The following is a 17,841-nucleotide window of genomic DNA, read 5'->3' as shown; positions in this document are numbered from 1 at the left end:
TAATAGAGTGTTTGCCTAGCATGCACGAAAACCCAGATTAATCCCTGGCACTGCAGAAGGCAAGTGTAGACATGGGAAGGTCTGGAATCTGAGGCTACCCTGGGCTCCATAAGACCTTGTCTTTAAAACAAACAAACAAACAAGCTTATTTTTTAAAACTAGCCATACAAAAATGCTACTAGTGGTGGGATATCGGTCATCTAGGCAAAGAGCTCAGCAGTGTGAGAACACAGTACGGGCTGCCTTGGTCTCTCCCATCCAAACAGGAATCTAGTCTGGCAACAGCAACGCCAAAGCCCAACAGTGAGTGGTACAATAGTGGTACAATCCCAACAGAAAGGCATTTCACGCAGAAAGGTCAGGACTCACTCCCTGGCTGTCTCTCTGCAAAAGTTTTGAAGCAGAAGTACTTGAAAAGCCTGTTTCCATCCTTGGATTTTTAATTTCAACAAAAAATTCTGAGACTAGTTCCACCATTCTAACAGCTGGTCTCACCTTCTGAATCTAAGGAAGATGGACAAGGAGGAATGCGCGCTGAAGCAGAGAGAGCCCGTCTGCACAGGGCGGTGGCTGGCACCCGACAGCTGGAGACGACGGGGAGACAGGCTCCAGTCCTCAGTCCACAACTGCACTTTAATCCCACTGTCAGTAACTGAAACCCAGAGTTTGCATCTTAAAGAAGCAAGTGTTACCCCTCGCCAAACCAGAGATGGCAACATGAGATTTCCATATGCCTCAGAGCGAGAAAAACAAACACACATAAATGACAGAAAGGGAAAAGGCCAGAGATTTGCTTCTCATCCACAAGCGGTCAAAGCCCAGGGGACAGGGAGGGCTGAGTTAACGGGAGCTCCAGCTCCTAGGGTCCAGACGTCTGGCTCCACCAAAGCAAATCTCGTCGTCAAACCTTTGCGCTGTCCCCAAGACCCACATGGTGTAAAGCACCCCAGGGGAAGCTGTTCTTATGTCTTAGAGGGTCTCCGCTCTAAGGGATGTTCCTGTGTAAGTCTTCCACCTCCAGCTCCCACATGCTTTCGTGGATAGGATTGTCAGAAAGATCCGTCATCTTCACAGCCTGCAGGCAGGGCTCAGGACTACAGGCCTGAACCACACCCATCACCATCACATACTTTCCTGGGAAGAGAGGAAAAAGTATGAACATCACCACGGCAGGTAGGGACAACCCACAAAGATCCTGACTTCAAGGCCTTGATGAGAGAAGGAAGATGCACACAGAAAGACTTTCTAGGGCTTGGGTGTGTGCAGCTCAGAGGCAAAGCTCACGCTAGCACGTACAAGTTCTAGGTTTGATCTTTAGCCCTGCAAAATAAGGGGAAGAGGAGCTGAGGGTAGGGCCTAGTTGGTAAAATGACTTGTCATGCGAACTAGAAGACCCAAGTTCAGATCCCCAGCATCCACGTAAAAAGCACGGCAGTGTAGACGCATATGTGATCGGTGGTAAGGAAATGGATACAGTCGGGTCCCTGGGGTTCTATGCCCAGCCCAGTCAGAGAGCTCCTGGGTCAGTGGGAGATCCTGTCTCAAAACACAGGGTGAGAGCAATCGAGGGAGACACTCGATGTGTCTCTGGCTCAGCACACACCGGCATCTGTAAGCACACCCCACACGAGAACTCGCACACATTCACACAATCCTGATAGTAGATACCAAAACAAAGGCAGTCAGGGACCAAAACAGATACATGTATGCACAATGAGGTCAGCGCTTAACCTGGAGGACTGCATCTGCATCTACTGGCATCTGCTTTTCATATGCTAACACAACAGGCAGCTCACTCAGCAATCATACCCCTGGAACGCAAGAATCTGAAGCCCAGTGAGTTATAATTAGACACACTGCCCCAGGCAGGGGCAGAAAACCCGAGCTATGCTCTCAGTCTCGTTCATTGCTCAATGCCGGAGTGAGTGACTGGTCCCTCTTCACAAGAAGGGTACTCCTGCAAAGCCACTCCCTGACAGCCGAAATGTAAATCCAATTTTCCCCCTACACTGCCAAAAAAAGTTAGGCCACGCATCAGCACACCCCTCCTCTCCCCAGCCACAGCACACTGTACTGTTGTTCCAATCCCTGCCACCCCCAACTTTATCCCAAGCCATACTGGGCACACAGGAAAATCAACAGAACAGGCCGCCACTGGATGATCTGACATAGTAACCACAACTTCCCACTCCCTGGGGGAAGTGCCTCTCCTTGAAAGCGCAACTTGGCTAGTCATAAACCACACAAAATGCAATTGTGTAAAAAGTCCCTTGTCACGGCAGGAAAGGCATGCAGCCAGCCCCCTGCATGCCTGGCTTCCACCAGCAGGCATGAATTTGCACATAAGCCCAGCGCTTAGAATGAAAGAAGCCAAGCCTGAGGCTGCCCACCTTTCCCATGTCTCACATGACAGGGTCCACCTGAGGATCTGTGGATCTAACTCTGGGTGCCATACTGGCTGTCCTCTGTACACAGCCCCAACTGGTGGTGAAGACAAAAACCATTAGAATGACAAGGCTGAAGACCGGCTCTGTGGAACTTGGAGACAGAAGACACTACAAAAAACACTGGGACTAGCGCTAAGCCAGCCCACGCACCCGTATCCCTCTACAGGAACACATGATGCCCTCCATTTCTTCCCCACGGACCCTGCTCAAGATCAAGCCTCACCCTCTCCTGCTCGGACGACTGCAATGTCCTCCCAATCACTAACAGTACTCCTGCCCAAGAGCCTCCCCATCACAACATAGTGTAAGCATCACTGTCTGCAGAATGAAGTCTAGAGTTCCCAATGTCACTGTATCTTCAGAGACCAGAGAGGCCTAGAGGCAGGGCAGGAAGGAGCCAGACAGCAACAAACCAGCAGGTATCAAGGTCATTTAGAGTGGACAGGTCCTTCCCAAACTGCGGCCTTTCAGAGCTGCCCCTTGGGGTCTTGTACTCTGCCCCCTGGGGCCCTGTCCTCTGCCTGCCTCCTGGCCATTGCTGCCCTTGGGGCCCTGTTCCCTGCCTCCTGGCCTTTGCTGCCCCCATGGGGCCCTGTCCCTATCCTACCCCCCCCCCGCCCCGCTTTGCACATGCTGTTTGAAGGTGCTGACAATCCACTACTGCACACACACAGAACGTCCCAATTCTGACACTGAATATCATGATGAATCCCAATAACCCAAGGAAGAGGGTTAGTCCCTACAGATAACGACAATGCAGCTTTCAGGGCTGCTTCTTCCAGGAAGCCTTCCCTGAATCCTTTGAACTTTGAACATGTATCCTTCTTCTATGCCTAATTCTGTATCTACTGACTCTAAATAAATACCAGATGAATCAATGAGCCAGACAGACAAAAGTTTCTCTATGCTCTGCAGCTGGAAGTCCAGGTCTCCTGAGGTTAGCAATGGTTAATACAGGGTGTGCTTTTGTTGGGAATTTTCTTCACAAACACTGTACCACGCAGTACCAAGCAGGTACTGTGAGCGCCACTCAAATAGAAGGAAGAGCCATCACCCCTGTACATACAGGCTGGGCACATCTACAATCGTACCTTGTGTTTTAGTGGCCTGTTTACATCCCTGGTTCCTGGTGAGATGATTAATGAGCAAGAGGAAAGAGCATGGGCCCTGCCCCTGGGCATACAGGATAGAGGGTGAGGCCAACAGACTCAGTCCAACACAGGGACATATGCTGGGTGCCAGGCTCACTCCCGCTGTGGCACCAGGTTTGAGACACTGTCTAAGGCTGACCTCAAGGAACACTGCCTAAGCTGGGACACCAAAAACCAAGGAATGCGAGCAAAGTCAAAGCTAAGGCTAAGGGCAGTCAACTTTTTCTGTAAAGGACCAGACTACGTGAGTCAGGCTTTGGTGGGTCACAACTCCAGGACTGTGTCACTACAGTGAGATGGTGACACTAACCTTTATCAACTACCAATGAGTTTCACGTCAATAAAATTTCACTTGCAATGCTGATTTTTGAACTGCATATACTTTTCCCACATTGTGATTGTTTTTTTAGGCACATCAAAATGTAAAACATAGGCCAGGTATCAGGCACACGCTTTTAATCCCATTGCTCAGGCAAGGGGACCTCTGAGTTCAAGGCCAGCTTGACCTACTTAGTGAGCGCCAGGCCACCCAAGGCTAGAAAATGAGACCCTGTCTCAAAACAAACAAAAATGTGACCTGGGCCAGTGAGACGGTGCAACAGGTGCCTGATTCTGAATCTACTGACCCCAAATAAATACCAGATGAACCAATCTGACAACCTGAGTTCAATTCCTGGGACCCACGCAGTGGAAGGAGAAAACCAACTTCAAGACATCTTCTGATCTGCACGTATTACGGTGCACACACACACACACATGCACACATATACCCTTACTCAAAATAAATAAGATGTAACAAAAAATAGTTTTAAAGAGCCAGGCATGTGTGAGAGCCAAAGTTACATCTTAAGTTTTAATTATTATGTCTTAGGGATCCATGAAACAAAAATGCCCCTGCTCTGCAAGCCCCTTGCCCAAGGACAGACAGTTCCTGAGATGCTGGGGCTGCTGTTTACGGGAGACAACAAGCCACGCGTTTTCACTCCCCTCAACAAGTTTGTCTGACCCATCTGCACTGGATGTGCTTGGTGAGTGGGAGGTTCACAGGCAGGAAATACATCAGGATGTAAGCTTGCCTGGATTTAGGCTGGAGACACATCAAGATGAACACTTGCCCCTGACTGGATCTGATGGGAAATACTTCAGCTGATGTAAGCTGTGACTTGGGGCCATTTTTCTTCTGGGAAACCAGAGACGGACCTGGCCAGAGCCCATTCACTTGGCCAGTATTTAACTAAATCTTGCTTCAAATTTGGCTTTGAATTGTGACCTTATTTTTTACCAGTGCAATTAACACATCGTGGTGCACTCCTTTGATCCCAGCACTTGGGAGGCAGAGGCAGGTGGATCTCTGTGAGTCTGAGGCCAGGTTGGTCTACAGAGTGAGACAGCTAGAGCTACACAGAAAAACGCATCACAAACAAAACAAAACAGACAAAAAGTTTTAAAATAAATGTAAAAGCTGGGTCTGGAGATAGAGCTCAGTGGGTAAGGCACTGAGCTTGATTCCAGCACTGTGTGTGTGTGTGTGTGTGTGTGTGTGTGTGTGTGTTTGTGTGTGTAAACTACTTTTGGTTTACAGTCCATTTAGTTGCTAGTCCTAAATTAGAGTAAGACTGGAGAGAGAGGAGAGAAGGGAAAGAGAGGGAGGGAGAGAAGAAGGTACGTAAGGAGGGAGGGAGGGAGAGCGAGCGCAGAACAGGTAACCTAAGTCTGTGTTTAAAACAGCCCAGGTCAGACTCCTGACCTAGTCTGTATCTAGACAGTCCCACACTGTCTCGGCAGGAAGCGTTCTTAGAGAGTCTGGCCTGACTTCACAGAGAAGGAAGCCCCAGAAAGGCAGGCCTGGTGAATCCATAGGCTTCCTTCAGAAACCTGAGTCTGTGTTGAAGCTCCAGTGTCAAGTAGAGGCGGGCCTTGTTATCTGGGTCACAGCTGCAGCCTAGCATCTCCCACCAGGTTCCCTTGACTCCTGGTCAGCGAAGTGAGACTCCTGGTGCCCAGTGCCTGTGTCCGAGGCCATCGGGTTCTCAGGACACCTAGGTGTCATGACCAGAGGCTAGGGTCAAGCTGTCAGGACCAGTGTCCAAACACTGTAGTAGCTCACGGGGTGGCCTCAAACCCAGCAACATCAGCATCTCCTTGGAGCATATGAGAAACAAATCTCTGAGACTTAAAAACCTGAGGGGATGGGCTTCAACAAAGCCCTAGGCAGCAGCTGTTTATGAACTGTGAACCACAGTTATGTTATCTCAGTAGAAAACATAAAAAAGTGTTCCCAACCCCTCCGGGTAACATTGGCTTTCCCAGATAAAGGTCCATTTGTCTGGGGACATTAAAAATGTACAGGCATGGGGCTGGGATATGGCTCAGTTGGGAGATTGCTTGCCTAACATGCACAAAGCCCTGGGTTTGACCCCAAGCACAGCGTTTGCCTGTCAGTAATCCTAGCACTCAAATAATGGAAGTAGGAAGTTCAGGAGTTCAAGGTCACCCTCAGCTATAAAAGGAATTTGAGGTCAGTCTAGATTATGTGTGACCCTATCTCAAAACAAACAGAAAAAAGACATGCACACATTTCCCGAGACATTATTTCTCAAAACATATGGGGGAAATGAAAAACATCTATGGGGAGGGAACTTAGGACAGAGAAACCCAAAGCTCAAAACTAGGCACATGACTGGGGGAGCTCGGGAACTTAGACATATTTTCATTGATTTATTTGTTTATTTTTTTTTTTGCTGTCTGGGTTGAACCCAAGGCCTCATCAATGCAAGTTAGTGCTCTACCAGTGAGCCCTCTTTACTTTTTGTTCTGAAACAGGCTCTCACTAAAGTTGCCTTCTTTGGCCTCAAACTCACTTTGTAGCTCAGACAGGCTTTGAACTTTGCCATCCTCCTGCCTCAGACTCCTAGTATTGGAATGAAAGGTGTGCACCGCCAGGTCAGGTTGGAACCTACGTTCTTGAACGTGGTGACAGGTGTAGCAGTCATTCGACAGGTTGGGGAAGTCACCTGACTGGGGTTGGGACAGGAAGGAGGAAGCGTGCCTGGAGGTAGGACCGCCCCGCCCCAAGAAGGGACAGCCTCCTGCAGAGCCGGTCTGGCCCCCTTTACCTGGAATCAGGCAAGGCCGGCCTCGCGGTACGCGCTCCAGGCCGCGCACGGAGAAGGCCCCGCTCGGGTCGCGCAGCCGCGCCTGGCCGCCTTCCACCAACAGCACGGTGCCCTGCATCCACACGACCGTCAACTCCAGCGGCGCTCGGCCCACCGCCGCCCGCGACAGACGCCACGCACCCGGGCCTCCCTCCACGTGGCACCGCAGCTGCCCTGCCAGCACCTTGAGTGGTGGCGACCGCGGCAGCCGTACGGCCCCGGGGCCACCTGAGGGCGACTTCTCCACCGCCGCCGCCATGCTGCGCCACCGCCACTTTCCCGCCAACTCCGATGGGCAGGGGGGCTTGGCGAGCTGCAGCCAATCAAGAGCGCGCCGGCCGGAACTAGCCAATAGTCGGGGTTGGGGGTGGGACCACCGTACCAGGACTGCGCGTGCGTACTTTGAGTAACAGCCTGCAGCTAAACATGAACCGGTAAATGAAGGCAGGGAAATAAGGAATTTCCTTCTGCAAGAAAGAGCAACATTTTAAACCGGTGCAGTTTTCTAAAAAGTAAGACGTGCGCAACAATAGCTGTAGAGCAGAAATAAAATGTGCCACATGAAAAGCAGAAATGCAAACAGATTGTGGACCTTCTGGATAGGGGAATTACAACTACTCACAGGAGAGAAAGTTCCAGAGGATACTTTAAAGCATGATCCTAAACACAAATTGATGTGAAGGGTTTTTTTTTGGTTTTTTTTTTTTTTTTTGTGTGTGTGTGTGTGTGTGTGTGTGTGGTTTGTTTTGTTTTTCCAAGACAGGGTTTCTCTGTATAAAAGTCCTAGCTGTCTTGGAACTTGCTTTGTAGACCAAGTTGGTCTTGAACTCTCAGAGATCCGCCTGCCTCGGTCTCCCAAAAACTGGGATTAAAGGCATGTGCCACCCCCCCCACACACACCCCAGCTTTTTTATCAATTTATTTATCTTGAGATATGCAGGTTTGTTGGAAGTCTTTTGTGTCTCACTGATAAGGTTGAATAAGCACTGGTAACTTTGGTAAGACATTTCTTATCAAGCATCTTGTACTCAGACTATATGGATTATCTGAGATTATCATGAATTTTATCAGGAGAATGCAAAAGAAAATATACATATATGAGTTCAATTATTAAAAAAATTTCTCTTTCAAAACAAGTGTGGTGATTCGCACCTGTAACCCTAGCACGCAGGAGGTGGGCTGGAGGATGACCTAGCTATACCATTGAGTTGGAGACCAACCTGGGATACAAAAGCCCTGTCTCTAAACACCATAATAAATAAATAAATTAAACAATTACCTTTCAGTTAGGGGTAGAACTCTATAGGAGAATGTTTACCTAGCATGCAAGGGGCCCTATATCCAATACCCAAGAACTTTCTCTTTCAACCCTACCAGATGGCCCAACAGAGAAGTCACTTGCCACCAAATCTGATGGCAGGGTAGAGGAAAAGAATTAACTCCCAAAAACGAATCCCTGACTTCCATAAGTGCACAGCGGCACATATACACCCCACCACACACACTAAATGTAAAGTATCTTTAAAGACACAAACAAAACTTGGCATGTGTGTGTCACCTGCGAAGTAACTAATTTATCACTGTGTCCTCTTGCACAGTTTAGTATTCTGAAGTCAGTAATACTGCACACTGAAATGAAAGCCCATGCTCGAGAATGATCACAGCTGATCGGGAAATGATACACATAGGAGGTGGCAGGTATACCGACTACCCCATGTGATCGTACATAGTTATCAAAATATCACACTGTTTCCTGTAAATAGATACAACTACTCACATAATAGGAAAATGTTTTGGGGTTTTGTTGTTGTTGTTGACAAGGTTTCTCTGTAGCTTTGGAGCCTGTCCTGGAACTAGCTCTATGTAGACCAGGCTGGCCTCAAACTCACAGAGATCCGCCTGCCTCTGCCTCCCGAGTGCGTGCGCCACCGCCACCCGGCTAACTGCCCAGCTAGGAAAATGTTTTTGAAGCTAGAAATAATGCTCAGAAAGGCAATGAGGACAGCCAAACTGTCCTTTCTTTCCATTTGAGTTATGTAAGGTTACATTTATTTATTCTTAGGGGGTGTACATGCCACATGTGTGGAGGTGAGAACATGGCTTTGGGGAATCTGCTCTCTCCTCTACCATGTGAATCCCAGGGATCAAGGTTAAGTCTTACCAATGGGCATCTTTATCTGCTATGCCATCTAGCCAGCCTTTCCCTTCCTGTATTATTTCTGTTTCATTTTAATAATATATAAATATTAGGTCTCAAGGAAACTTAGGACAAATGGCCAACTGAGGTGCCTATTAACATATCAAATTGGATGCTGACCCAGCTGTCCCAGCATCACTCAATACCTGTGGCTTCCCAGCACTGCTCACCTTGCCCCTACACCCTCATCCTCTCCAGACCAGGGGCTTCCCTCTATCAGCTTCAGATCCATATATAACTCGGCCATTGTGGCTGCAAAACCCCCATGGTCTCCTGGCTCGCTCTTGGCCTCTTAGTCTGTAGCTCCCCCTTTCTTTTCCTCTCCCCCAACCCCATGGCCCAGTCTATTCTGCTGACCGTGTTTAGTCTGGGCCCTTCCAGATGCCTCTGACTGTGCTTTCCCTCATATATGCAATTAAACCTTTTCCTCAGCTATATCTAGGAATGGTCATGTCCTAATTTTCATTCAATAAGGTAATTTAAAAGTTGAGAGAAGAGCTGGGCATAGTGCGAACCTTTAATCCCAGTACTCTGGAGGCAGAGGCAGGCAGATCTCTTTGTCTTTGAGACCAGCCTGGTCTACACATTGAGTTCCAGGACAGCCAGGGCTTTTACACTACCTGCTCCCCAAATTAACTCTTTATTACCTTATCGTCCATGAAAGAAATGTCCACTGTGAAACTTAGAAAAGGAACCTTTAGAGTGGGAAGTCACTGTAAAACATATTCAAGGATATCTATTTTTCACTTCTGAGTGTATTAACTTACAGATAATAATTTTGTCACAGGGTTTCACTGTGTAGTCCTGGATATCCTAGAACTGGCTCTATAGACCAGGCTGGCCTCAAACTCAGAGATCCTACTACCTCTCCCTACTGAGTGCTGGGATTAAAGCTGTGTGCAGAGGGATGCAGGCATGCACACACGTGTGCACACACACAGAAAGAATAAATAAGAAACACTTTAAAATAACTTAAGATAGTGAGCCGGCCCATCCCTTGGGACTCTGGAGAGAGCACCACATAAGCCTCTAGTCCTGGAAAGGCTGTTTTCCAATGGTGAGGATTGCTGAGGATCTCAGAGGCTTTGTGGCTTGCTGAGGGGTGTCCATCTCTATGCTTCCATCATGCTGGAGAGGAAATGATTCCTGGACTGAGCCAAGAAAATCAAGAATCCTAGCCTTCCATGTCCCAGCCCCTGCTGGCCTTTCCTGGGTATCTAGAAGCCAGAGGAGCGATGGGGGAAGCAGCTAGGGTGAAACGGAGGCTCCTGGGAATCCCCCACCATTTTCTGGCCTCCTCAACACTCTACCACAAGGCTGCTGATGGAGGAATTTCCCCAAATTCAAGTCTGAACATGTTCTGAGAGTGATTTGCACTCCCAGAGAACGAGCATTCCACACAGGAGCTGTGTCTGCCTCAGGAAGAGCCAGGACAGCAAGTATTTAGGAAGCTGCCAGGTTTTCAAAATGGCTGGGATGCACGAGAAATGGAGGAGTTGGGACGGAGGAAGCTGTGCCTAAGAGACCTCATTTCTTTTTTCACACACACTTGCATGTGTGTGTGTGGTACATGTGCATGTTTGTATGAATGTGTGCATGGGGACATGAGAGTATGTGAACATGATGAGGGTGTTCCTACATGTGGAGGTCAGAGGTGCTTGGTTTCCTAGCTCTTCCTTGATCGCCCTCTCTACAGTGTGTGCCTGTGTATGTGTATGTGTGTGTGTGCGTGCGTGTGCACACAAACCCACGCATACACACGCACACATGCCAGAGAGACACTGTATACATGTAGAGTTCAGAGGACATTTGTAGGGGACAGTTCACTCCTTCCACCATGTGGGTCCCTCCCATGGTGGAACTCTGGTGGTCAGGATTGGCAATGAGTGCCTTTATCAGGGAGCTCTCTCATCAGTCTCTAACTTTTGTTTGCGTGTTCGAGACAGGGTCTCACTAAATAGCCCTGGCCTGGCCCACAGAGATCTGCCTGCGTCTGCCTCCCAAATGCTAGGGTTAAGGTTTGCGTTTTTCAAAAACAACTTGAAAATGTTTCATTATTTCTGCGTGGGTGTGTGCATGCCACGGTGAACATGCAGAGGTCAGAGGGCAACCTCATGGGGCCATTTGTCTCCTTTCACCTTTATGTGGGTTCCAGGGTCAAACTGAGGTGGCAGGCTTTCATTGCAAGCACTGTATACAGGCATTTACATTACGATTCATAACAGTAGCCAAATTACAGTTGTGAAGTCGAAATGGAAATAGCTTTATGGTTGGGGGTCACCACAACATGAACAACCATATTAAAGGGTCACAGCATTAGGAAGGTTGAGAACCATTGCTCTAGGGCATGTCATCAGCCCTCTCCTGTGCTTTCTGAGACAGGGTCTCTCACTGACCCTGACTGATTGTCTGGGTTGGCTGGTCAGTAAGCTGCATGGATATGTCTGTCTCGGCTTCCCCAGGGCTAGAGTTGCAGGCACATGCAGCCACACCTGCTTTCCATGTGGGTATTAGAAACTCAAACTTGACAAGTACGTGAGCCATTCATTGGGCCATCCTCTCAGGCTCTGTAGAACCCCATTTTATCCCCAGGTACTGTTGAAGCAGCTGAGGTTTGGGCCAATGACAAACCTCAGGATATGTGGCTAGGGAGTAGGGCCACCAGAACTGAAACCCAAGTGCACCTGACGCCAATTCGACCTTCTCCTCACAGGAGAAGAGTTTGTGCTAGTCCATCATGAAACCTGGTGCGGTCCTCAAATGACTGCCAGCTCACTTCCCATCTGCAGGGAACAGTCTTGCTCTCTTGGCTCTGGAAGCAGTGTCCACAGTCTTCGAGGCCAGTTGGAGGTGCCTTGACCCAGGGTTTCTCACTTTTTGGGCCACAGATGTCTGGAAAGTCCTTTGTGGTAGGCATCTGCCCTGAGTACTCTGTCAGACGCTGAGTGGTACCCTGACCTTCCTCAAGTTACGACTATCAAAACATGTCTTCAGACACTGCCAACGCCCCCTCCCCCGGGGAGGTGAAACCATCCTGAGAGCAGCATCCTGAGTGACCACCTGCTCGTCTCACAAGCAATGCCAAAAAAACTCAAACTCAGATGACAGTAGTGGCTAGGCATAGAAGTGACAGCCTGACCTTCAGATGACCACCTGGCCCAATCCTACTCAGCCAGTGGTGACCGTAGTCTGGGGTTGCCAGATCAGTCAGTGGTTTTTTGTTTTTTGTTTTTGTTTTGAGACATTTATGTATGGGGTGTGGGGTGTGTGTGTGTGTGGGGGGGTGTGGGTGTGTGAGTGTAGGCCAGAGGTGAACCTCCTATGTCAGTTCTCAAGAGCTGCTCACCTTGGTTGTTTTTTGTATTTGTTTTTCAGAAAAGATCCCTCACTGGCCTGGAACTCCCCAAGTAGGTTGTGCTAGCAAGTTCTGGGATCACCTGTCTCTGCCTCCCCAGCCCTGGGAACACAAGTGTGTCCCACCATACCAAACTCTTTCACATGGGTTCTAGAGGTTGAACAGAGGTCCTCAAACTTGCACACCAAGCCCTTTACAGAGGAGCCATTGCCTCAGGCCAGGTTAAGCCTCCAGACAGAGAGGTGACTCAGCACTAAGAGTTTTGTTGGTCTTGTTGTAGACCTGAGTTCAGTTCCTAGCACTCCTGTAACCCCAGGTCCATGGGGACCAGATACCTCTGGCCTAGACTGGCACCTGCCAATGCACACATACATATTAATAATTAAAAATAATAAAAATAAATCTTTTTTTCATTTTTTGAGACAGGATTTCTTTGTATATAATCCTGGTTATCCTGGAACTTACTCTGTAGACCAGGTTGGCCTCGAGTTCAGAGATTTGCCTGCCTCTGCCTCCTGAGTGCTGGGATTAGGGGCATGGGCGACCACCACCCGGCCATGAAAACTGTGAGCCAAGTTTGGCTGTAAACCTAGGGCCACTGAAGGTCTACTGCTGCTCACTTGAGCTGTATGTGGCCCATGAGCTCTTCTGGTTGCAAGGGTTGTGTAATAAGCATGGCCAGTCCCAGGACCTGTGTATGCAGTGCTTTACCAATTCCAGAGTCCACAGCCGGCAGTGGTTTGTAGATACATGTTGGGTGAGTCTCTCTTCCATGGGGTGCTGTTGACCTGCACTCCCACACCCAAAGTTCCCCTTCTCACACTTCCCAACGCAAACAAAGCCCTTTGGAAGGGGGCTTTCCTGCCACCTGTTCCATGGAGGACAAAGGTGAACAGGGAAGAATGACAGCCTTGGCCTCATACTCACCCTGTTTGCCAGCTCCCAGGCACGTCGGGCAGGTGTGTGTGTGTGTGTGTCTGTGTGTCTCTCTCTGTGTGTATGAGTGTGTGTCTGTGTGTGTGTCTCTGTGTGTGTGTCTGTGTGTGTGTCCATGTGTCTCTCTGTGTGTGTGTGTGTGAGTGAGTGATTGTTCCTGCCTGAAGGAACTGCCCTAAGAAAAGAGATTTATTCTAGAAGGGTGTCTGCACAGCTGGTTCATGGCAGCAATAGCTGAGGGCTCACTGTGTCTAAGTGCCACCCCAGGTACTGTGTGCTCAGCTTCTCCTCAGGACAACCAGGAGAAGGTGTTTTCCTCTAGTCCTGAGGCTGAGACAGGTGACAGAGCTGCTTGAGACTCAGCTGGCCAGAGCTCCCACTGACCTATGCTCACCACCAGTCCTGCAGGCCAGGAGTGTGCTGCCTCACCTAAGATCGACCAGCAGGCACCAGCTCTGAATCTGACCCAGGGCCTCCAATTGTAGTCAGGAAAGAATTCCATGGACCTGTTTTTGTTTTACATGGTTTTCATGAATAAAACATGTCTTGGCAGTTAGCTGATGGAATGCCTCAGGTATGTGTGGGGGCTGTGCACAGATGTTTGCCACTTACTCTGAAATGCAGCCCAGAATTGGTAAGTGGAATGAGGAAGGATTGGCAGGCTGATTGGAGGTAGGGGAGAGTCTGCTGGCTGTGAAATATGTATGAAATGTGTTCCCAGCTCAATTCTTCGAATAAGACAAACTTATTTGGGCGTGGTGGTATACCCTGCAATCCTGGCACTTTGGAGGTGCCAACAGAAAGTTCTAAGCCAGCCTGGGCTATATGAGACTTGCCTCAAACAACAATAACAAAAACTCCATTGGAGCTGGGTGTGTTTGCTCACTCTTATGATCCCTACTAAGCTAAAACAGGAGGATCGCTTCAAGGTTGAGGTCAACCTGGGCTTCTTAAAGAGTTCCAGGCTAGCCTGAACTGCTTTGTAGGACCCTGTGTCAGGGAGTGAGGGAGAAGGAAAGACTAGAAGAACAGCAACAAAACCCCTGTGCAGATGCCAGCAGTGGTCGGGGCACGGCTGAAGACACCCTGACATGCTTTTCCAGAGTCACTGAAGAAACAACTTTGGCTCATCCACCACGGACTGGAAGGGAGCAAGGTAACACACAGAGCCCTGGATAAACTCGGGTGTGAGTCACCAGGCTCAGTGTCACATGCTATGGAATCTGTTTATTTGATATCCTGAAAGAACCAAAGCTATAAGCAAGGAAGAAGACGAGTTACCCAGTGAGGGGAGGGAAACGTGGGACTACAAAGGGCAGGGAGAGAGAAGACGCGGTGATGGAATTACTCAGCAAACTGACTTCGGTGGTGGTTGCACAACTAGCTTGAAATGCCTAGTACTGGTCTGTTGAGGTGCTTAGCAGGTAAAGGGAAGCCCGGCAACTTGAGTTCCCTCCCCAGAACCTGTGGAAAGAGGAAGGAGGAACTAACTCCACACTTATCATCTGACCTCTACACGTGTACTATAGCATAAGCACCTCCACCTCCACACAAACAATAATAAATAAATAAATACTTTTTTTAAAAGATTCATGGTGGTGTCGCATTCCTGCAATTCCAGCACTTGGGAAATAAAGTAGGAGAGTTAGGGGTTTAAGGCTGGCCTGGCCTATACAATGAACTGGAGGCCAGCCATGCAGTCTCGAAACAAAAACAAATAGAAATGTTCTCTCTCTCTCTCTCTCTCTCTCTCTCTCTCTCTCTCTCTCTCTCTCTCTCTCAGAGATGGCTCAGGTTCAGTTCCCAGCACTCACATCAGGCAGCTTTCAACCATCTAATAATACTCTAGCTCCAGGGGATCCAACGCTTCTGGCCTCCTAGGGCACCCACACTCACTGTACATACCCAAAGGCACACACACCTTACACAAAATTGAATCTAATAAGAATAAATCTTTAAAAAGAAAAAAAAAGGAAAATAAGGTGGAGAGGAAAAGAGAAAGTAAGTCTCAGAACATTGAACTCTGGCTTCCACATGCACTCACATACGGGTGTGTGCATACCTGCATACACATGCACACACACACACACACACACACACACACACATGAAAACAGGTACGTGCACAACAACACATAAATAATAACAATAATTGTAAAGTTCCAAGTTGAAATAAAAAGCACCAGTGATTACTAAGTGTACCTTACAGAGAGAGCCAGCCCTCAGAGGTTAAAGAACCTGCCCAAGGCCCCAGGGTTAGTAGGGGTCACCTGCCTCCAATACTTGGGTTCTTTCTCCAAGAATGTGTGAGAAAGGGCACTAAACACAACCCAAAGCTGGCCAGGGCTTAGAGGGTTTGATCAACAGGTTCTCTTCTGGTGCAGGTGTCACCAGGACAGGGCGGGTCTGACGTGCAAGAACATACTGGCCACGCTACAAAAGGTGTCTGGTTCAGGACTCCTTGTACCCTGGGACACTGATATGACATCTGTGTGACAATTCCCTGGAGGAATAAACAAGAAACTAGGGCCAGGATTAAAACTGTATCAGCACCCCTTTTCTGGTAATGACCCTGATTCTGGGAAAGTGAAACTGTCCCAGAAAATTGAGACTAACATGGTCTGCCCATGTGCAGACAAGAAGATACCTCTGACGTTGGGTGTGGTGGCACACGCCTTTAGTCCCAGAAGTCAGGAGGCAGACAAAGGACGATCTTTGTGAGTTCTAGGCCAGCCTGATCTTCAGAGTGAGTTCCACGACAGCAAAGGCTACACAGAGAAACACTGTTCCAAACAAAACAAAACAAAAAGATACCTCTAAGAAAGCGAGACCAAGACAATCTCCTGTACCAAGGAAGAGGAGGGTGGGTCGGGAGATGGCTCACTTGGATGAGGACCTGAGTTAGAATCTCCGGTATTCACGTAAAGGAGTCAGGTGATGTCGTGTATGTCCGTCATCCCAGTGCTAGGAAGGCAGAAACAGGAGGGTCCTGGTGCTCACTGGATACCCAGTCTAGTCAAAGAATTCCAGGCCAGTGAGATACCCTGCCTCAAAAAGAACAAAATGGTGTTGGGCTGGAGACATGGCTCGGTGGTTAAGAGTACTGGCAGCTATTCAAGAGTTCAGTTTCTAGCAATCACTGGTGTGGAGCTGGAGAGATAGCTTGGTGGTTAAGAGCACTGGCTGCGATTCCAGAGGTCTTGAGTTCAGTTCCTAGCAATCACCTGATGCTCACAACCATATGAATGGGAAATGTTGCCCACTTCTGCCCGATAGGCATACATGAAAATAGAGTACTCATGTACATCTTAAACAAAACTAAGGAGGCAGGCAATTGAGGAGCACAACCAATTTTGATCTCTGTCCTCCACATGCATGTGCACACCACACACCCCAAAACATATACATAATACACAAAAACAAACACAAATAAACAACAGATGCAAACATGTGGTTTGGAAAAGGCCTCCCCGTGGCAGCAGGGACATTTTTGTGAGTGGTTTTGGGGTAGAGTCCAGCCAGGAGTCAGGAGTAAACAAAATGACCATTTGAGGCTGAGGTTCCAAAGCAGATGGGAGAAGGAAAGGACCCCACTGCAGGATTAGGGAAGGACATGCTACCCCATCCAGGAGCTGCTAAGACTAAGGACTCAGGCTGTAATCTTGAGTGGACCCCGCTGGGAATAAGGCAAATGTCATGCTGGAGACATTCTTAAAAAAAAAAAAAAAAAAAAAAAAAAAAAACTGAACCCAGAGGCTGCAGCTGTGAAACTGAGAATTTGCATGAACTTAAGGCTGGGCCTTCCTCAGGGACCTGTGAGCTGAGGCCCAACTGCAAAGGGCCAAACAGCGTCAGCCCCAGCAGCCAGAGCATCAGCTACCAAGACAGGAAGCTGGAGAGGAGTGAGGAAGGAGCCTGACACGTGCAGGGGTTCGTGCTGAGCCATGCCACCCTGCATTTCATTCACAGCAGGGCAAGACGAGGTGCTTTCTCTGGGCACTGGAATGCAGTGATAAATTAAGCTAACAAGGAACCTGGCTTAGGACGGAGTCTGCTGAGGACCAAAGATAGAGCTACACATGCCAAGTGCATGCAGGCAGAAGAAAGGAGCCAGGAGGACCAGGGAGAGCTTTCCTTAACTGAGATTTGGACAGGGAACTGACGGTCTATTGAATGCAGCTCCAGGGGGAGCAGCAAACCCAAGGCCCCGAGGTAGAGTGTCTGGTGCAGAGTGGAGGAAGGAGCCAGCTATGGGGGCCGCCCAGTCCACGTCAGGTGAACTGAGGCCACTGGATGAAAACTGGATGTTGGTCCCCAAACAACCCAAATGCCGGAAGCAAAGACCTGTATTTTGAGATCTGCATTTTGTTTACAGCCATCTTAAGTTCACAAGTAAGATATTCACCTTCGCAGAGCAAGTTCCAACCTAGAAAATTAGCCTAGTGAGACCTGCAGGCCCCGGGCATTAGAAACAATTAGCATTTCCTTTGTTAGTCAACAATCACAGACCCTCAGTATTTCCTTATCAGCTAGGGACGTCTCTGAACGTGAATTCCAAAAGACCTGACACCCTCCCCTCCCCACTGCCCGTTTGCTATAAC

General features: G+C 48.7%; 1 protein-coding gene across 3 annotated transcripts in view; it reads right to left on the bottom strand.

The window, feature by feature from the left end:
* Rmi2 (RecQ mediated genome instability 2) overlaps positions 1–17,841 on the bottom strand; it is a 65,245-nt gene that overhangs the window by 17,529 nt on the left and 29,875 nt on the right. The window contains exons 1-2 of one of the 3 annotated variants that reach the window (XM_038326810.1): positions 6,715–7,028; positions 967–1,134 (exon numbers count right to left, since the gene is read on the bottom strand). In XM_038326810.1, the coding sequence (XP_038182738.1) occupies positions 986–1,134; positions 6,715–7,012 (447 nt within the window). In that variant the 5' untranslated portion in view covers positions 7,013–7,028 and the 3' untranslated portion in view covers positions 967–985. Of the gene's footprint in view, positions 1–614; positions 1,135–6,714; positions 7,029–17,841 lie in introns of those variants that run through there. The other 2 variants (XM_038326811.1, XR_005285065.1) reach the window with 2 other exon arrangements.

Source organism: Arvicola amphibius, chromosome 4, assembly GCF_903992535.2.
Source record: "Arvicola amphibius chromosome 4, mArvAmp1.2, whole genome shotgun sequence".
In the NCBI taxonomy this organism is placed as follows: domain Eukaryota; kingdom Metazoa; phylum Chordata; class Mammalia; order Rodentia; family Cricetidae; genus Arvicola; species Arvicola amphibius.
The sequence above is the reverse complement of the archived record's forward strand: the minus strand, read 5'-3'. Positions and strand labels throughout refer to the sequence as shown.